Source organism: Kogia breviceps, chromosome 8, assembly GCF_026419965.1.
Source record: "Kogia breviceps isolate mKogBre1 chromosome 8, mKogBre1 haplotype 1, whole genome shotgun sequence".
NCBI classification, from domain to species: Eukaryota; Metazoa; Chordata; class Mammalia; order Artiodactyla; family Physeteridae; genus Kogia; species Kogia breviceps.
Genome location: NC_081317.1, coordinates 3710862 through 3732379, shown reverse-complemented (window position 1 = coordinate 3732379; position 21518 = coordinate 3710862). Strand labels below are relative to the sequence as shown.

Genomic DNA, 21518 nt, shown 5'->3' with positions numbered 1-21518 from the left:
GAGGCCACAGCAGTGAGAGGCCCACGTACCGCCAAAAAAAAAAAAAAAGAAAAAAAAAAAACGAGGTCCCTGGAGGACCTCTTAGGGCAGCACCCACACCCCACTGGCACAGCTGTGGAGACCCTTCGTCCCCGCATCAGTCCGCTTGGGAAGGAAGGGAGCAGTGACCACGGCGTCTGCGTCAGGGGGTGTGGGTCCTGGAGCATCCTCCAGATGGGAGCCCCAGGCTTAGCGCCTGCAAAAGATCTTCCTTCCCAGAGCTCCCGACTTGACAGAGGTTATACGCAACTGCCCAGTGGCAAAATGGACCACACTTTCAAGGGGAAACAGCACTTCTGGTTGACAGCTAACGGCTGCAAATTCCGGCAAAGCAAAGGAGTCACGGTTCAGTCAAGTAGCGTCCAAGCACTGCCGGGATGGGACGCTGGCGAGGCGCGTCGCGAGGGTCGTGGTTCCGCCTTCCAGGAGCGGCTGGAGGCGGAGGTAGCAGTCAGTCCCTAATTAGAATACACCATCCATCTTCCTGACACTTCAGTGAAATGTCTATTGCACTCTGGAGCTGCAGCTTTGTTCAGAGCAGGTTAATTGATATTCCGATGCCTTCGCCCGCCGTACCCCTGTGGCTCGGTTCTGTTTTATCACACATCAAAAAGGCCGTATGCTCAGGGCACTTGCTGCACCGGCACAGAGCTGGAGGTCTGCACAGCTGCGAGGGGTACAGTATCACAGGAAGGACAAGCACCGAGCAGATGTCACAGATGAAAAAAAGGGAAAGGAAAGCAGCCAGCCAGCCTGGGGAGCGCGGCGAGGCCCAGCAGAGCACCGCCGGATGCCGAGTGGGCGGCCCGCTCTGCGGGAACACTGACCTCTTCCGCCCTCCCGGCTGTTATTATTATTAAAGCGCAGTTAGCAACTCCGCACCGCAGGACTCTTGCCCTCCGGGCCCCCTGCCTGTTTGATGCGGTGCCCCTTGGCTCCTCCCCGCTCCTCCGAAGACCAGAGCCGGGTGCTACCCTGGGTTCTCCCTAGGACGCCCTGATCCAGCTCTCGGCTCCAACTGCAGCCTCTGGAGCCTCTATCCCAGGCGTTCCCTGGAGCCGAATGCCGATTCCTCGCCGCCTCAAGGAGGCAGACTGAGGCTGGAGCTTTGGATTCGATCAGACTCACTCAGCTCAGGGTGTGAACACATCGCCAGGCGCATCACGGGCCGCCACCTCCCTCGCTTTTTTCTGATGGAACGTTCGTTATACGGTTTCCCAACATATAAAAGAGGTAAAAACGGGAGATTTTTTTTATCAGCCAGAAAAGAAATGCATATTAAAAGATCAAGTTTGGGAAATTGATGCGTTTCAAGACAATCGGTGAGAACAATCTGGCTGAATACAAAAACATGTTGGCGTCAAACTGCCCCAGTACTGGTTCCTTTGGTCTATACAGAAACATGACACGTCTTAGCCTGCCATGGCATCTTCGGACGCCTTCCACACGCAGCTCATCTGAAAGGTGACTAGCGGGAAGTTTTACTTTGAAGTTGCATCTCAAACAACAGGCAACACCCGCCGGCATTCCCGGACCACGTTCAAGCGCGCGCTGCAGCAGGATATGAGATAGTCTGTAACTCCTCTTGCACACTGGCTCTGCCGCCCCGCCCCGCCCAGGCTTTGCCTGGCCGTTTCCCGTGCACAGCCCCCAAACGCTCGTGCCCAGACAGGCTGAGATGGGCGGGAGAGATGTTTCTAAACAACCGACAGTGCCAAGTTCCACCCTTGCTAGCAGGTCAGTGCACACAGGCCTGACGTTTTTCTAGACAAAGGTGAATGTGGGAAAATCAGTACTCCTAGGTCTGCAGGTTGGAAGCCACTGATCTCCGCGGTGTTAAAACTGGGTGAAGCACGAATGTGAATGTTTAAGAGGCTTTTTATTCGTTCCCAAATAGCTAAAAAATGTTTTAAAGTCAAGTTCATATAAAATGTCTGTGGGGCCGCTCTGCGGAGGAAGATACAGTCAGAAAAACCCGCAGCCCCGTCCCCGGCAGACCAGCGCCCACCCCAGCTCCGAGGCCGGGCGATGCCCAGATGACCCACCGCAGAGGTAACGTGCTTCACGGCGTCACGTCTAGTTCCCAGGTTCAGACACAGTGGCCTCTGGTTGAAAGCACAAGACGTGGATTATCCAACAATGTCCAGTTCCTTCCAGACACTTCAGAGCGTGTCTGTGGTGTAGACTCGTCTCTTCAGAAATAACATTAGTCTGTCAGGGTGTCAGTTTATCACGCGGGTGAAGAGCAGGGCCGTGGGAATCAGCCTGTGCCATGGCCACAGCCGTGGGACTCTCAACCAGGGACTCAGTCCCCTGGGTCTCATTCTCCTTCTCTGCAAGGCGGGGACACTAACGGCCATCTACCGCACAGCTGCGGGGACGGTTAAATGAGGACCATAAACAAACAAACACATAAGCAACAACAAAGCAAGCACAGTGCCTGGCGATGGGGAAATGGCCCAGTCCATGTTAACTGGATTTATCATTATTATACTTCTGAGCAAGGTGAACTCTGTTCTTTTCCTCTACCTCCTGTCAGGAAGGAACCCCACTTAAGACTGTAGAACTTAAGGGACGTTCCCTGGAGGTCCAGTGGTTAAGATTTCACCTGCCAATGTAGGGGGTGCAGGTTCAATCCCTGGTCAGGGAGCTAAGATCCCACGTGCCTCAGGGCCAAAACACCAAAACATAAAGCAGAAGCAATATTGCAACAAATTCAATAGGGACTTTAAAAATGGTCCACATCCAAAAAATAGATATATTTTTTTTAAAAAAAAAAAGGACCGTAGAACGTAATATAAAGAATTCATTTCCAAAGGCAATCTCAGGACCTCCCTGGTGGTCCAGTGGTTAAGACTCCGCACTGCCGATGCAGGGGGCAGGGGTTCAATCCCTGGACGGGGAACTAAGATCCCACATGCTGCGCGGTACGGCCAAAAGATTTAAAAAACATAAAAAGGCAATCTGTTGGAAAGAGCAGTAACCGGCATCCCAGATGTGAACTGAGGAAAGCTTTCTAATCAACAAGGACTTGGGAAAGACACATCTCGGTAAAAGTGAGGGGGTCTAGCGAGTCATGGGCTAGCGCACACCCGCTCCAGTGCGCGCATCGCTTTTCCAGTGCCTGACCAGGAGCCTTTCCAGGGAGTTTGCTCCTCTGAAACCACTGTCAGGGGCCACCTGGGCTGCCAGCCTGGGTGCAGCAGATGGGAAACAACAATCATGCTTTTACAGTGGGTGGGCATTTCCACAGGAAGGCCTGGGGTGCGTTCATTCATTCATTCACCCATCCATTCATCATTCATTCATTCACCCACCCATTCATCATTCATTCATTCACCCATCCATTCATCATTCATTCATTCACCCATCCATTCATCCATTCATTGCCGTATTTATCCACCACTGTGTGTGGTACACTGTTCTTTCATATTGAAAAGTTCAGAAGCCCTGGGTCTGGGGGCTTGTCCAATGGATAGCACCTGGGGGTGATCAGTCACTGGTTCATGTAACTAACTACCCCCCCGCAAGTCTGGCTGACCCAACTCTGTTACTTAGGACTCTTTCCTAATTGGCCATTTGACTTGTGCAAGGCACTGAACTTCATCTGTAAAACGAGAGGATTGGACCGGGCAACTTCTAGCAGACATTTATGGTCTAACAAAGACATTTTAAGAGTGAACATCTATTCATAATTATGCAGGGAAAATAAGCATCAACCAGGACAAGGGACTGCGCTGCCTCTAAGGGTCTTTGCACATTAAAACATGATCATTGGGCTTCCCTGGTGGCGCAGTGGTTGAGAGTCCGCCTGCCGATTCAGGGGACGCGGGTTCGTGCCCCGGTCCGGGAGGATCCCACGTGCCGCGGAGCGGCTGGGCCCGTGAGCCGTGGCCACTGAGCCTGCGCGTCCGGAGCCTGTGCTCCGCAACGGGAGAGGCCACAACAGTGAGCGGCCCGCGTACCGCAAAAACAAACAAACAAGCAGACATGATAATTTACTTGCAATCATGCAGCCTGATTCTCCTGTGAAATTCTGCCAGCTCCCGAAATCATGAAAAGAAGGGGGAAACCCCCGTAGGTGGTGGGGGCAGACCTTGGGGGCCTCTGACAAGCTACCTGGGTCTGATCAACACCTGTAATGACTCTTCTCCCAGGGATTTCCGAAGTACACACTGAAGGTCAAGTGCAGGGTCTGAGTTGGGTACACACGTCAGCCCAGAGCTCCTGGCCTCATTCTCAGAGGTTGCAATGGCCCGAGTTCACTGACCCGATGGTTTCTCGGACCTCATTCCTCTCTCTCCATTCCAAATCCACTGATCCTGGCACAGCTCAAAGCCAAGCAGCCAGCCTGTTGATTCACACCTCCTCCTCAAGCTGGAGCTCTCTCCCCCTTCGTCCTGGGGCCGCCACACCTGTCCGTCCGGGCCCTGGTGCAGGGAAAGCGCTGGCCAAGGGCAGAGTTGCGGCCGGGTCCACAACTGGGCTCTAACCCTGGAGTCTTGTGACTGTCAGTTACCTAAGCCTTGAGTCTTAGCCTGTAACATGGGGGCAGCCAGACCCACCTGAGGGGAAATCCCTGCAGTGACTGCATAAGATTGTCGACGACAAAGCTCCTGACCCAGAGCAGGCGCCTCACAGACACGGGTGCCTCCCTCCCTCCTAAGGGCCGTCTGCGGTGCAAGGGCATTTGCGTTTCCGCAGGACTGAAAGAGGCTGACTCTCCCAGTGGCTGACTTTGCGAGGCTGCCGTTTCAGGCCCCAAAAGGTGGGCAGGAGTCTGGGGGACGCCCTGGGCCTCGCCTCCACCAGGGACGGCCGTCCCTGCATCCCCTCCCTCGGTGGGTGCTGGCCGCCACTGGTCACTTTCCCTCTGTCCGGCTGCCCCCGGCGTGTCTGGGTCATTTCCTTCAGAAACAGATCCCGTTTTCGTTCCCTCCCTCCCAGTCAAAACAGCCTTCTCCTGCGGGCTCAGTTCCCGGGCGACATTCACTCTCGACCCACCCGGAGGCCTGGACCACTCTCCACATCTTCCTAAAGCTCATCTCAACTCAGGCCTGTGGTCTCCTGCTGCCAGAGACTGGACACCACAGTGCTTCTCCGGGAAAAGCCCAACCTGACCAGCTGTGGAAAAGCACAACGTGAGAGGATCGATCACGTGTTCACAGAGTGAGAGCTCATCAGTCTAAAGACGAGCGAAACCCACACAGTCTCAGCAAATAAAAGGCCCGGCAAAATATACATATACGTTTGCTCTGGTGTTCTAACCAATACTCTCTCTCATTTATAATCAATATTATAGGTAGTATGTTTATAGTTAAAATTGGGGGTAGTTAAGATGTTACAGATTATAGCTAAAAATCATCCACTTTATAGTTTCCACAGTTCTTTCAAATCCCACTGACGGACGGTATTAAGGTACAAGGGGACCCCCAGACCCCCACAGGCCAACTGTTTAACAATCTCCTTATCTGCAAAGTAGGGATAATGCTGACGGGCCCACACTTCCTGGTGTTCAAGGTTAGGTGCAGCTCGAGGTCTGGCCAATCGCAGGTGCCGGAGAAGGGCAGCCGCAACCGTCTGCGGTCTCTGGCACACGCCACTTTTTCACGGCTGACGGGCCAGCCGCAACACTAAGCCACCCCGAGAGCCTGGGAATGGGGGATTGAGGACGCCCCTCAGCTCCGTCCTCGTGCTGGGCGTTTCCAGCTCTCGGGTGGCCGGTCTCTGATCCGGCCGCTGGATCCGACCTCAGCCTGCCAAGGGTGACGTGGCCGGTGGTTCTGAGTCCATTGGGGGGTCTCCAACGTCAGCGGGCCTCCCCAACGCCCTCTGCTGCTCCGAAGCCCCCTTGCAGTGGCCCGAACGTCGGGCTCTGTCCTGCATTCCAGCCACATCTCTTTCCCCCCCCACCGACGGCAGTGGGAAGGATCCTAAGGGCATCACAGGCGTCTGCTGCCCACAGAGCGCCCGGGGTGCCTGCTGCTTAGCCAGCGGATAGGTGGGCCACACGCGCCATGAACAAGCCCGAGACCACACCGCAGGGGCCAGAAACACCCCCAAACGAGGGACCCCGCCGAGCCCTGCCTCGCCGTGACGCGTGCCGTTCAGTTTTCCAAGTGGAGTTCAGACCCCCCTCCAGATGCCCAGCCATCCTGACTGCATTTGTGTTAGAGGGACACACGGCCCCGGGCCTCAGCAGAGCTGTTGATCAATAAACCCGCACTCCTCAGAGGACGCGAGTGACATCTACAAATCCGCGAGTGTCAGAACGACGGCAAGAAGATCCCGCGTTCCCACCGTCAGAGGATGAGAGCGGGGTAACTCACGCCAGCGCGTGGCGCCGCCAGGAGAAGTGAAACAAACAGCGGGGGGTTCTGTAGACCAGAATCGGGCTCCTGCGCTCCGTTGGCGTTTCCACTATAAAACACTCACTCCCGTTACGGGCAGGGACGTGTCAATCTGTGACCAGACAGGAAAAAGTAAACAAGAGTCGAGAAATCTGCCAAGTACATGTTAGACTCTCGGTTCCACGGTCAGAACTGTGCTCCAGCGACACCTCCTTTATCGTGAAGTCACGGAGCATCTCGACGATATGAAATGAGATCACAAAGAAGGTAACCTGTGAACGCAAAGTCTCACTTTGCATTTTCTGTAAAGGAAACACCTCCAACCTGCACGGATCACGGGAGGAGGGGGCGGGGGAGCGACCCCCTTCCGGGGTGCCTCGGAGACCTTCTCCCTGACTTAGCCAGCTGGAGACGCGGTCAAAGTTTTGCCTTTGGTGATGTCGCTCTGCAGCTCAAGGAGGGAGGGGACGTGGTGCCAGACACCGGAACTTACTGCACTTCTGGAAGAGCAGTTCTTTTTTCAGGCAACACACGTACCCTTCCTTTGGGTCGGCAGCGGGGCTCCGGCGCTGCAGCCTCCTTCTCTGTGAAGTGGGAGAATCACAGTGCCAAACGCCTACCTGCACCACTAGCCACGGGCCCGTGAAAGCGGGCACTGTTTCCTTCGCTCTGTCTTGTCCCTCTCGCAACCTAGAATGGTCCCTGTCACACGGTAGGTGCCTGTAAGTCTTGGTTGTTGAAAACCTCGCAGGACCGCTGTGCGGATCTCACCAGAAAGCGCCTCCGAGCGCGGCAGTGACTTGCATCACGTACCGGTCAAGACTGGTTAACGACTTGGTCCCTTGACCTCAACGGACCCGCACTGCTCCCCAGCACCTGAGCTGGGCTTAGCGCTGGGCTTTGGTGTTTTGTGTTTTAAATTTTTATTGGAGTATAGCTGACTTACAATGTTGTGTCAGTTTCGGGTGTCAGCAAGGTGGAGCAGTTATGCATATACATAGACCCATTCTTTTTCAGATTCTTTTTTCCCATATGGGTTATTACAGAACATTGAGTGCAGTTCCCTGTGCTCTACACTAGATCCCTATTAGTCATGTATTTTATACACAGTAGTGTGTATATGTTGATCCCAGGCTCCTGACTTATCCCTCCCCCACCCCACGTTTCCCCTGCGGTAACCATGAGTTTGATTTCGAAGTCTGTGAGTCGGGTTCTGTTTTGTAAATAAGTTCCTCTGTATCACGTTTTGTTAGATTCCACATGTAAATGATATCAAACGATTTTTATTCTTCTCATCTTCACCACAGACTCAGGCCTGACGAGTCATGGGGCGGGTTGATATTTTCTGAACTCGCTGAAGGAGGGGCCTGCTTGCATATCCCACTGAAGTAACCACAGGTCCCCGGGGAAACGTTCCGTTGCTTCACGAAGCCCTTGCTTTCTCGTGGAGGCGCTGGGAAGACTTCCTGACCAGCGGCCGGGGATGAGGAGGCGGTTGGAACTCAGCACCCTGCGCGCAGGCTGGGGCCGCGTCCCACCGCAGGCCTCTGCCGGGCCGCCCCGGGGGACGCGGACGCCGCACGTGGATCTGTGTTGTCAGCTGCGTTGTCCGCTCGGGGGGGTGGGACTCCGAGCACCCTGGTTTGGGAAGCAGAAAGGAGAGGTGCTGCCACCCAGAGCACGACCGAGGAGGGTGCCGACACGCCGGTCGCCGCCTAGGTCGCACTGAAGGTCGCTGCCGACGGCCCGGCTCAGCCTGCGGGGGGCTTCTGGCCTTTCACCTGGCAAGAACCAGCCCTGACCTCCGGAGCAGTGAACTCCAGCCCACGTGGACGCTCACAGAAGGAAAGAAAAGCCAAGGCCAACGGACAGAAGCCAGGGCCCGGGAGGCTCCAGGTAGTTTTGCAGTTTCATTGTTTTTCCCTCCAGGCACTACAATTAAAAGATTGCTGAGGCTTCCCTGGTGGCGCAGCGGTTAAGGCTCCGCGCTCCCCGTGCAGAGGGCCTGGGTGCGATCCCTGATCGGGGAACTAAGATCCCACATGCCGCAACTAAAGATCCCACACGCTGCAACTAAGACCGGCACAGCCAAATAGATAAATTTAAAAAAATTAAAAAAAAAAAAAAAAGACTGCTAACTCTCATCCGTGCAGGTATGGGATGTTCCAGAACTCACCGGAGCGATGATTCCAAAAGCATGCCGTGGGCTCGCTGGCAGGTCAGCAGCCAACCCCGGAGGGTACAGGATCCCCTGCCTAATGCACAGGGGGGCCCGTGGGCGCGGCAGCCTCCCCCCACCCGTTAGTGATCCTGGTTTGCTCTCACTTGGCTGGCTCCCTTCGCATGGGAAAGCGGGGTAACCACCCCCGGTGGGTCTCAGGGCCAGGCACGGTACTTGTACGGCGCGCTGCACACCCCAGAGTCCTCAAGGCCTGCCTGCAATCCCCGGGCGCCCACACCGAGCTGCACCGAGGCCCGCCCAGCTCCCCCACCGGGCCCTGCAGCAGCCCACCGGCCCAGATGTGCGAGCGATGTGGCACAGGCCAGCAGAGGCAGACATGAGCCAACCGTGGAGGCCCCAGCTTTTCACGGCTGATGAAACTCCCAGCGCCTGGCAAGCCATCATCATTGGGCACAGCTGCTTCCCCCCCACAGCCGGGCAAGGTGGCTGACCATATACACGGAAACATTTCTTCTGTCTCTCCTAGCCCGATAGTCCCTGACTGTGACATTCCAATCGGCCTGGTCCTGGTGACGCAGAAATACCTTTGTCAAAGGGACGGCACAGGATCACGGGGTCCCGGGCTGAAGCCGGGCCTGGCAGCCAGGTGTGGTGGCAGTCCACACCCGTCCTGGCCTGCTGGTCCCCTGACCTAGGCTAAGTCCCTTCCTCCATTTGGACCTCAGTTTCCCCTTTCATAAAAGGTTTCAGGTAGGAATAGTTCTCAAAACAATGTTTTAAAAAAAGTTGATGAGGGCTTCCCCGGTGGCGCAGTGGTTGAGGGTCTGCCTGCCGATGCAGGGGACGCGGGTTCGTGCCCCGGTCCGGGGAAGATCTCACGTGCCACGGAGCGGCGGGGCCCGTGAGCCACGGCCCCCGAGCCTGCGCGTCCGGAGCCTCTGCTCCGCAACGGGAGAGGCCGCGACAGTGAGAGGCCCACGTACCGCAAAAAAAAAAAAAAAATTTGATGAGACAAATTGGAATTCATCCACAAGGCACAGTGACTTCTATGAAATGCTGTTATTTAATATTTTAAAATCAAGCGTCCTGGTGGTTGATTTTTGTTACAGTCAATTAAAGGAATGAAGGAGAAGGATACAGGTAGTCTTGACATAGGGCAACAAGATCCAGTTGCAAGACAGGTTCCCAAACACTGGAACCCCGGGTCTGGTCTGCATGGCCACCACTGGGTGCAGTGGTTGAACTTGATCAAGCTATAGGAGACCAAGGCCAAATGAGAACATTGAAAACACTGATAATGGAAAATAATCTTCAGATGGGACGGGGAAAGTCACTAAGTGGATCTCCACAATTCGGAAAAAGCCAGGGCAACACCCCCAAGAATTCTCCCCAGAGAAGCCTCAGGACAAATCCGTTCCTATGGTCGAAACCGTCATTAGGTGTTCAGATCCCACCGAGCAGTCGTGATGGATTTAAGACACCTACCCCTCCTTTGGGCCAATAGCAGGTCGGGAAAGGATTTCATGGCCACGGTAGTGCAGACCGGGCGTTCGTTCATTCACTTCATAAATATTTCCTGAGCTTGGAGTCCATGCCAGGTACCACACGAGATGCTGGGGGATTCTGCAGTGAATGAGACAGATGGGGCCCCTGCCCTCCCAGGACCCACAGAGGGACAGCAGGATGCTCTGAACTCATGGAACAGGAAACCCATCCTCCCCAGGGCTGGGCGAGGTCAGGGGGCCTCCCTGAAGAAGTGACTGAAACCTGAGACTAAGGGCTATGGGACGGGAGGGGCGGGGCATCTCAGTGAAAAGGGCACGTGTGCATTCGTTTTCTATCGCTTCACAACAAAGGGTCACAACCGTAGCGGCTTTGAAGCCACACGTTTATCTCGTGGCTCCCACGGGTCGGGAGCCCGAGCACCGCTGAGCCGCGTTCTCTGCTGGGGGGTCTCACAGGGCAGCAACCGAGGTGTCGGCTGGGCTGCACTCTCATCTGGAGGCTCAACTGAGGAAGAACTGCTTTCACGCTCATGCGGGTTGCTGAGGAACTTCCTTCCGCGTGCTCTAGGGCTGCGGGCCCTCGTTCCTTGCTGGCTGGAGGCTGGAGGCTGTGGGGACCTCCAGGCGGCCCACACGGGCTTCTCCGACACGGCAGCCGGCAAGGAGAACCTCTCTCCGGTCTGCTAAGATGAGGTCCTAGATGACGCAGTGCAGGCACGAGAGTGGATCCTCGTCAGCTTTGCCCCGTTCTGTTGGTCCTGCCCCCAGGCAAGGGGGGGAGGGTTATCCAAGGAGCCGACGCTAGGAGGAGGGACGCTATCGGGAGTCCCCTGGGGCTCCGTCCTCCAGGGTCTGCATGGGCCCTGCAGGGGGCAAGGGCAGGTGAAGCTGGAGGAGGTCTGAGAGGCAGAGGGCCGGATGAGAGAGACCAGAGCGAGGAAGCTGGGCTGCACCCGGGCCCAGGCCCCTCACTCAGGGCTTCCAGTATGCACCCCACGAGGGGTGGGAAGCAGGGAAGGTGCTCGGCGGCGGCGGACGGACGCACGACATTTGTTTTCAAAAGACAGAAGCTTCTCTGTGTAACAAATGCTCTTCAGAGGGATGTTCTTTCAAGGGGGTGTTAACAGCAGCTGACTCCAGGTCAGCTTGGTTCCAGGCAAGGGAGCCAAGTGGCTGGGGGACAAGGGTTTGAGGGGGACCTGGGTACCTTTCGAATTTTGAACCATATGAATGTTCTCCAGTCAAGAAATAAATTTGTTCATTTCTTTAGAGCAATCTCTCTGGCAGCGATATGAAGGCAGGATTAGGAAGAAAGAGACCACGGTAGCTGCAGGGAGATGCATCGGGTGTCAAAGAAGGGAAAGGGATTCTTGGTAATCCCCAAAAAATGGGCAGCAAACGGAGACGATGGTGAAGGTGAGATGTAGATTCTCTTCGGTACTGAGCCTTTCCCCTCACGTTTCCTGAACTCCCTGCCTTACTTCTTAGCTTTCCTTTTCCCTACAGATGTGGTCTCAAGAACTGGGCACTCCCGGACTCCAAGAACTCGGCTGCCCCTAAAGAAAAGCCAATTGGTCCCTGAACGTAGCGCCCTCCTGCTTCCGATAACCCCAATGCAACGTGTGCTAATTTCTCTTTCTCTAATGTATCTGATGGTCACTTCAAAGACATTCTTCAAAGAGATTGCATTAGATCAAAAAAAAAAAAAAAAAGAAAGAAAAGAAAAAAAAAAAAGGGAGCAAAGGAAAAAAGGCAACATGGACTACAGAATCCCGATGGGTTATGATTGCATTCTTTTTCCCTGAACACTATTCCCTGCCTCCTTTTTGTGCTCTAAATTACCAATTCTAGTCCCTGCGAAGCTAAATAACAACAATTACCATATAAATGAATATGCATATGTGTCATTTTTCTCCCTAAAAGCAAGAAAGCCTGTTTATTTTGGATGAGGGTTTGTTTTGTTTCTGAACAACCAGAGCACATAATTAGGAGCCTCATCTCTTACTCTTGAAATCCTGTCTCCACCGGGGAGAGATGAAAAAGGTACTGGATGTCCCTGGAAGCTCAGAGAAATTTGCAAACAAATGAAAGAAGCTATGTCTTTACTCTGCAGGTAACAATGGCTTGGACACGATCAGAGTCAGAACGTCAGGCCAGAAGGAGCTCCAGCGCTCAAGCCCGAGCCCAGTGTTTTACAGACAGAGAAACAGAGGCCCCGGGAAGTGAAGGACTCGCTGGAGACACACAGCGTGTGATGGTTAGACAAGAACAGAGTGGCCAAAAGCAGGACTCCATGTTTGTATCTTGGTTCTGGGACTGACCGTGGGGCCTCGTGCAAGACTCTGCGAGACTTAAGATTCTACATCCCTAAAACAGGGGTGATGACAGCCCCGAGGGTCCACTGCGCTGCTGTACAAATTAAATGAGACCCCGCTGGTGTGGCACTCAGCCCTAAAGCACCCCAATCAGAGGTCACCATCAACAGCGTAACGATTACAGCCTCTCTGCATAGTGTGCTCTCAACGTGGTGTCGGGGACGGAGAGCCAGACCGGGGCTCCCAAGCCTTTGTTTGGAGTCCAGACAACACCTGCCACCATCATCAAAATAGGAATGGTGATGAGAATTAATATGACAAACATTAATACAAACAGTATTCATCCAACCAACAGTGCTAAGGAGAATGCACTACACAGTCATATAGTACAAAATAACGAATAGTAATATCACTTATGATGTCATTAAGTAATAACGCCCATAAATGTTATGACCACTCTGAGGATGGTGGTAGGCGTCGGCAAGGACTCGGGGTGCCCGGGCTCACGCTTTGTCCGTGCTGCAGGTGAGCTGTGCAGCCCGGGCTTTCAGATAAGCTCAAGAAAGGCTTATACAAGTTAAATGTGTGTTTGAGAGACTGTTCTAGATTACTGAGGGCAAATCTGGGCTGTCCAGTTGAAATCACAGAGAAAGTCATCATGGTTTCCCCAGAAACCGTGACTCAGTGACTCACAGAGATGAAAACTTCTAAAACATAGACAATCATATGAACAAATCAGCCCAGGCCAGCTGGCTCCTGTGTCTGGATCCAGTGGCCGGATCTTCGCAGCGCGAGTCCCAGGGGGCTGGTCTCAGCGGCGGGATATGCACCCAACCTCACGATTCCACGCCTCTGAGTTCTACGCTGAACGCTTACACTGCGGAAACCTCGCACTTGGGAGGCAAGTCAGCTATAAAAGTAACTCTTCCACAAGATGAGATTGTTCCGAATGTTTCAAGATTGGGAAGGACGGCGTCTCTGGGGTCACTCGGTGATCCAGACGCCCGGCTTCCATGCCAGTCGGTTCAGGGTCGCCAATAAATAATACGACAGCGGTTCCTCCCTCCCTTTCTTCCCTCCCCGCCCGCCTCCAACAGGCCCTTGGCCCTCCGCACGGCTCGCAGGCGTGGGTTGGGGAGGGTCCCACAGAGGCATCCCTCCCTCCTCCTACATACACCTCTCCGCTGGGAGTGTCTGCTAGGCCCACTTTTTTCTTTTTTTTTTTTTAAAGTATTTACGTATTTATTTATGTAGGCTGTGCCAGGTCTTGGTTGCGGCAGGCGGGCGCCTTAGTCGTGGCTCGCCGGCTTCTGAGCTGTGGCACGCGGGCTCCTTAGAGGCAGCATGAAAACTCTCAGTTCGTCATGCACGTGGCGTCTAGTTCCCCGACCAGGGAACGAACCCGGGCCCCCTGCATTGGGAGCGGGGCGTCCTATCCACTGTGCCACCAGGGAAGTCCCCTGCCAGGCCCTCTTTCTGGAAGCACATCCTCCCAGGCGCCCATCTCTAGCTATAACATCCCGACTGCACACCCCACTTGTTTCTTCGGTTCATCGTCTGTCTCCCCACAGCGAGAATCTGTGCTCCTTGAGAGCAGGCGTTTAACTCTCTTGCTCACTGACTTGGCATTTGTGGCACAAGAGAATAAACAGATGAACGGATGGGAACTCTGGCAGGTGGGTCGGCACAGCCTGGCGATGCCTTTGGATTTGACAGCGAAGGGGGTGCCGTCAAACCTGGGCCGGGCGCAGCACACTCGGCCCGTGTTCAGCCTCGGGGCCCTCAGCCCACAGCCTGGGGCCACGGGAGTCGGAGCGCCCACCCTGTGCTCCACGGGCCCAGGTCCACGCTGGCCAGCGCTGCCTCTCCGCGCTGTGGCTTTGGGCGCCCTCAGGTCCTGCATCTACAAAATGGGGCCGATAATAATAATAATAACAGGGACCTCACAGGGCTGTGTGAGGGTGGGTGAAGCACTGAGCGTGCTGCCTGGTCCAGGGCCCCCGGCTTTTCTCAGGGCCCGGTGGGAGGTCTGAGCAGGGAAGCTGCGTCTGTGCTCCCGCCTGCCCGAACCGCAGGGCCGCTTGCGTCCCCGGGCCTCTGCTGCACCAAGGCAGCCAGTGAAAGCGAACGCTCTTGAGGGTGAGGGAGGGCCTGCAAGAGCCAGAACAGCTGGGACCTGGCAGTTCCCGCTCAAGCTCCCGGATCACAGGGTGGTTTGAGGTTTAAGCGTCTGGAGAGGAAATCTGGACTAGGCGTGGGAGGCCCTGCTGCCTTTGCCGAGCCTGAGCCAGATCATGGAGCCGTCTCCACGGGGACCTCTGTTTGGCAGGGGTGTGACCATGGCGCCCGAGCAGCCCGTGTTCCTCGGGGCAAGTGCCATCCCTGGGGCAGGAACTGAAGATGGACGTGCACCCCGCCCACCGTTCACGGTCCCAGCCGGTCACGTGATATCCTGCTACCAGGAGCTCTTGGCACACTGAATTTGCTGACGGGCAAGGCTGTGTCCAGCTGTGCTTTTATTTATTTGTTTATTTTCGCTGTGGCTCGCGGGCTCTAGAGCACAGGCTCAGTGGTTGTGGCGCACGGGCTTAGCTGCTCCGCGGCATGTGGGAGACTCCATGACCAGGGATCGCACCCGTGTCCCCTGCATTGGCGGATGGATTCTTAACCACTGCGCCACCAGGGAAGCCCCCAGCTGTGCTTTTAAATACAGCCCCCGTGAACGTAAATTGGTGCCGCCACTGTGGAAAACAGTATGGCGGCATCTCAAAAAACTAAAAATAGAAGTACCATGTAACCCAGCAATTCCACTCCTGGGTATCCCTGAAAAGAACAAAAACACTCATTCAAAAAGATGCATATGCACCCTAATGTTCATAGCAGCGTTATTCACAGTTGCCAAGATAGGGAAACAACCTGAGTGTCCATCAACAGACGAATGGATAAAGAAGATGTGCTGTATCGACGATGGAATACTACGCAGCCATAGAAAAGAATGAAATTTTGCCATTTGCGATGACATGGATGGACTTGGAGGTCATTATGCTAAGTGAAATAAGTCAGACAGAGAAAGACAAACACTGTATGAGATCACTTATACGTGGAATCTAAAAAATACAACAAACTAGTGAATATAACAAAGAAGAAACAGATCCATAGATTTAGAGAACAAACTACTGGTCACCAGTGGGGACAGGGAAGTGGAGAGGGGCAAGATAGGGGTAGGAGATTAAGAGGTACAAACAATTATGTATAAAATAAGCTACAAGGATATATTGTACGCCATGGGGAATATCACAAGTATTTTATAGTAACTATACATGGAGTATAACTTAAAAAAATTGTGAATCACTATACTGTACACCTGTAACACATAATATTGTACACCTACTATACTTGAATTTTAAAAAATACAGGGTTTCCCTGGTGGCGCAGCGGTTGAGAGTCCGCCTGCCAATGCAGGGGACGTGGGTTTGAGCCCTGGTCCGGGAAGATCCCACGTGCCGCGGAGCAACTAAGCCCGTGAGCCACAACTACTGAGCCTGGGCTCTAGAGCCCACGAGCCACAACTACTGAGCCCGCGTGCCACAACTACTGAAACCCGCGCGCCTAGAGCCCGTGCTCCACACGAGAGAAGCCACCGCAGTGAGAAGCCCGCGCACCGCAACGAAGAGTAGCCCCCGCTCAACACAGCGAAAAGGAAGCCAGCGTGCAGCAACGACGACCCAGTGAAGCCAAAAGTAAATAAAGTAATTAATTAAAAAGCAATATAGCCCCCATCCCACTGAGGGGTTCTGGCCTGGGTGACTTGGGTGCACTCATAGCAAAGGAGTGACACCCGCCATGTGACAGGCAGTGCTGGTGAAGAGGAGAAACAGCTCAGCTCTGAAGAGCAAAGAGACGAAAGGCAGACCCAAGCGCTTCCTGCCCGGGGATTCGCAAGGCCAGAGTTGAATTAGGCTCGGCAGCTCATAGCCAATTATGGGTTAAGGCATAGAGCGTTCTGTACGAGAAAGTCCCGCCCTGTCTCCAGTCGCTCGGGGTGCCCTGCCCTCCCCTCCCCTCCCCTCCCCTCCTGACAAACGATTCTTTCACCATTTCCCAGATAAGAGGGTGACCGATGGGCGGCTCAGTTTTAGGAGGAGTTGGTCTGAGGTTGGCTGAACTAAGGCGGCAGTAGGGTCGGGGGAGTCACACCCCCAGTCCTGCCTTGTCTGCCCGCCGTCCCCGCTGCCCAAGACGGCCCCTCCGCACACTGCCCCGCCCCCATCTCGAGAGGCTTCGGTGACCACTCGACTCCCCCGGGCCTGGTTTCCCTTCACACTGTGTTTGTGGCCCCGTCACCAGCCTCTTCCCAGTCGGCTTTGCGTGGGGCACATGAGGCTCTGTCTCCAGCTGCAGGTGGTGAGCCTGGGGCCCAGGGTACCACCCTGCTCATGGCGAATTGAGGAGGGTGAGCGGGGGCAGGGGGCAGGGTCCCAGCAGGATGGACAGCCCAGTGCCTACAGTGGGCACTGGATTGCAGTGGGTGCAATCGAGCTGGGGGGCTTGGAGCCGGGTCACAAGGAGGGAACTTGGTTACAACAAAAGTCTGTGGTTAAGTGGCCTCTCTCCTAACATTGCTGGAAGGTGGAAGTCTGCTTTTTATTTAGAACTGAAGAGAAAGGGTAGAAGTTTTGGGGGGGTTTTGTGTGTGTGTGTGTGTGTGTGTGTGTGTGTGTGTGTGTGTATGTGCGGTACGCGGGCCTCTCACTGTTGTGGCCTCTCCCGTTGCGGAGCACAGGCTCCGGACGCACAGGCTCGGCGGCCACGGCTCACGGGCCCAGCCGCTCCGCGGCACGTGGGATCTTCCCAGACCGGGGCACGAACCCGCGTCCCCCGCATCGGCAGGCGGATTCCCAACCACTGCGCCACCAGGGAAGCCCAAGGGTATAAGTATTTTTATCACCATTTAGGACAAGGGTTAGCAAACTACAGCCTGCTGCCCGTTTTTATAAATAAAGTTTTACTGGAACAAACCATGCCCTTTCGTTTATATTTCACGTATGGCTGCTTTCACATTACAACAGAATTGAGAAATTGCAACGGAGCCCGTACGGTCTGCAAAGCCTAAAATACTTCCTATCTAGCCTGGACAGAAGAAAATGTGTCTACCCCCGATGTAGACTGGCCTCTGAGCTCTGGGCGCTTGCCCGGGCCTGGGCAGTAGGAGACAGTCAGCTCGCTGGGAACAATCTGAAGTCAGAGGAAAACAGGCTGTTCAGACCAGACTTTGAAACTCAGACTGCAGCTTACTCGAGGCTCTCTCGGGACGTAGACCCGCATGGCTAAGGACCACGCAGAGCAAGCCTGTGAGAACTGCTCCTCCTTCACCAGTGCCCTGGGGAGATGCCCAGGCATCCTTCCAGGTGTGGGCCTCTCAATCAATTTTTAAGCAAGGGAGTGCATGTACGTGTCTGTGTGTATGTGCACACGAGTTCTGGTTCTGGGCAAGACAGAGTAATAAGCCCACTGTAACCTGTCACCCCCACTGAAAGCAGCTACAGTGCATGGACAGAATGCAAAGGGCGGCTATTTGAGGACTCAGAAAGTATACAGTTGTAGGTGAATTGGGGAAGAAGATCAAAATTCAAGATCCCACCAAACCAGTATCCCCAAGCTGGTCTCTCCAGGCAGCCTGAAACCTGAGATGGGCAACAGGGAGGGACAGAGGCAGGGCCACGAGCCCCTATTTCTGGCTTGAGAAGTAAGAAGGAGACTCCCGGGCTTCCTCGGTGGCGCAGCGGTTGTGAGTCCGCCTGCCGATGCTGAGGACGCGGGTTCGCGCCCCGGTCCGAGAGGATCCCACGTGCCGCGGAGCAGCTGGGCCCGTGAGCCGTGGCCGCCGAGCCTGTGCTCCGCAACGGGAGAGGCCGCAGCGGTGGGAGGCCCGCGCACCGCGATGAGGAGTGGCCCCCGCCCTCCGCAACTAGAGGAAGCCCTCGCACAGAAACGAAGACCCAGCACAGCCATAAATAAATAAATAAATAATTTTTTTTTTTTTTTTTTTTTTTAAAAGAAAGGGGACTCCCAACACGCAGAGAGAGCAGGGGAAATCTCCCTGTGTTTTTCTTTTTTTTCTCTTCTCTTTTTCTGCACTCCTGCCTTGAGGCCATCCTGCGTAACAAAGGGGGTCTGCGGGGGCCTGAAACTCTTACAGCGCGGGGGACCCTTCCTCTCCAGTCCCTAGAAAATGCAGCAAAGCCCCATGAATTTTTCCTCTCACTGTCCTCCCGCCACTTGGCCCTGGTCACAAGCATTGTCACAGGAAGCCTGTGACAGAGCCAGGTAGATAAAGGCCCAGCTTTCTGGCCAAACGATCAAATAGAGGGACGCCAGGGAACTGAAGGTCACCAAGAAGACGGCAAAGAGGGGAGCGCAGGAAAGCAACCAAATGACGTCGTTTATGGACTCCCGGCTCAACCCCGAGCTGTGCACACACGGGGCTGACCCCGAACAGCCTTCCAGCCTTCCTGAGAAATGACCTGCAGCACAGCCGCTGCCCAGGCCCCCCTGAGAGGCACCCACACAGCACAGAGCCGTAGAGAACCACACAGCACGGCAAAGGCTTGCGAACAGAGCTGAGGTGGAAACCACAGCCCAGAGAAGGTGGTTAGAACTTGCGACCCGAGCCCAACTGAATCAATTGTCTGCTAAGAGGAAGGTATCAACATTCACCATAGGAGTCAAACAAGACCCAGAGTCTCAGGGCAATATTTTGAATGTTCAGGGTACAAAATTACTTAGCACAGGGAGAAGCAGGAAAATTTCAGCTCACATGGGATGGGACATTAGACATCACTACCAACACGACTCAAGGGTTGGAACTGTCAGACAAAACAGTGAAGCAGGGCTTCCCTGGAGGCGCAGTGGTTGAGAGCCCGCCTGCCGATGCAGGGGACGCGGGTTCGTGCCCCGGTCCGGGAAGATCCCACGTGCCGCGGAGCGGCTGGGCCCGTGAGCCATGGCCGCTGAGCCTGAGTGTCTGGAGCCTGTGCTCCGCAACGGGAGAGGCCACAACAGTGAGAGGCCCGCGTACCGAAAAAAAAAAAAAAAAGAGTGAAGCAGCTCTTACTAAAACAACAACGACGACAAAGCTCCCGGTAAACGAATGCACACGTAGAAATCCTCGGCACAGAAACAGGAGCCAGAAAGAAGAACCAAATGGAATTTTTAGAACTGAAAAGTACAATAATCAAAATGAAAGACTCACTGGACGGGCTCAAGAGTAGCCTGGAGATGAGAGAGGAAAGATTTAATGAGCCTGAAGCTAGTTCAATACAAATGATCAATCTTATCAACAGAGAGAAAAACGGATAGAAAAAAAAAAAACAACCCCCAAAACAAAACAATCGAGCTTCAGCGACCCATGAGAGAACACCGAAAGGCCTGACCTTCCTGCCAGTGGAGTCTCGGAGGGGAGAAGAGAGAGAATGGTGTGGGAAATGAATCTTCAAATCTTTAAGATTTGAAGATTAATTTGAAGATTAACCTAAAAATCTGCAAATTTATTTGAAGACACAGCAGCTGAAAACTTCCCAAGTTCGGAGAAAAACATAAACGTATAAATTCAAGGAGCCCCACAAAGAATAAATCCCCCCAAAAATTCATGCCCAGACATATCATAAACTGCTGAAAACTACAAACAAAGAAAACAATCCTGAAAGAAGCAAGAGAGAAAGGACACGTTATTTATGAGTTTGAATGACTGGACTTTCACCCGAAACCACAGTGCTAAAAGTGAAACATTTTGCAAAGTGCTGTAAGAAAAAATTGGCAGTCTAGAATTCTGGATCCAGAAGAAAATACCCTTCAGGAATGAAAGCAAAATAAAGACATTCTCAGATGAAGGACAAGCAAGAGAATTAATTGCCGGCATACCTACCCTAGAAGAGTTGCTAAAGAGTTTTTCAGACAGAAGGGGACACTTGGAACATCAGGAGTGAAGGGGGAACAAGAGAAATAGTGAATACCTGAATAAATATAACAAACTCTTCTCCTCTTGAGTTTTTAAAATATGTTTGATGATTGAGACCGAAAATTATAACATTTGCCCGATGACATTTTTGATGCATATAGATGAAAACATAAGTCAACTACAACATAAAGAGGAGACAGGAAAGAGACCAATACTGCACATTCTGCCTGAAATGGTAAAATACCGACTCTAAGTAGACTGTGGAAATCTAAGTTTGTATATTGTAATCGCTAGGCCACCCGCTAAAAAATAAGAAAAACAAAACAACCTACAGGGAGATAACAGTAAAACACACAAGTGAGAACTTAACATGGAAAAATACTAAAAAAAGTCCCAGACAACGGATACATTGGACGAAGACCAAATACACATCTCTTCTGATAAATCACAATATCACAACCCCAGTCCACGCCCCAGGAGGCTGACCTCCACGGACGGCCTCAGCGGGACCCCTGCCCCCTGGCTGGCTTCACGGGGTCCGGCGGAAGAGAGCGCACACGAGGTCAGGGGACGGAAGGGGTGCTCGGGGGCCCCCCAGTCCTCCCTCGGCCCCTCCAGGTCCGGGGCGCCTCCCTCCCCACTTCTGCAGCTGTCCTTCCATTAAAGGCTCTCCTGTGACCGCGGGGGGCGGGCCAGCTCTTTCCTACGGGAACCCCGATGGGCTCCCCAGATGCCAACCTTGTTATTTTCCCTCCATCCAAGGTGAAATCCACGTGCACAGCCTGACCTTCACTGAGTTTCGGTTCTTACCCTTCTCTGCAGGCCGTCTCTGCTCTGGGACGTAAAGACACGGCCCTCAGCCTCCTTCTTGTGCTAAAGGAGGCCCCCTCTCCCCGGAGCCCCCGCTGGCTCCACGCAGGGCTTCTCACCCGCCTGGCGCAGTCCTCTTCCCTCAGGCGCTCCTGAACCAGTCTGACGAGAGGCGCGGTGGGCAACGTCTACAGGAGAGACGACACAGGATGAGGGTCGGGCCTCCCGTGTGGGCCTCCAAGGGACACACACCGGCAGGCCGGCGGGCCCGCTAAGAACCAAGGACCCGGCCCTGTGGACACGAAGCTTCTCCAGGTCCTGGACCAGGGCCCTGTGGCCTCTATGAAGCCCAGGCCCAGC

At 54.1% G+C, this 21518-nt stretch overlaps 1 protein-coding gene across 1 annotated transcript in view; it reads right to left on the bottom strand.

Annotated features, from left to right (window-relative positions):
* Positions 1 to 21518, bottom strand: part of AK8 (adenylate kinase 8) — a 135624-nt gene that overhangs the window by 92594 nt on the left and 21512 nt on the right. The window contains exon 5 of the mRNA XM_059071460.2: positions 21278 to 21346. Within this exon, the coding sequence (XP_058927443.1) occupies positions 21278 to 21346 (69 nt within the window). The remainder of the gene's footprint in view (positions 1 to 21277; positions 21347 to 21518) is intronic.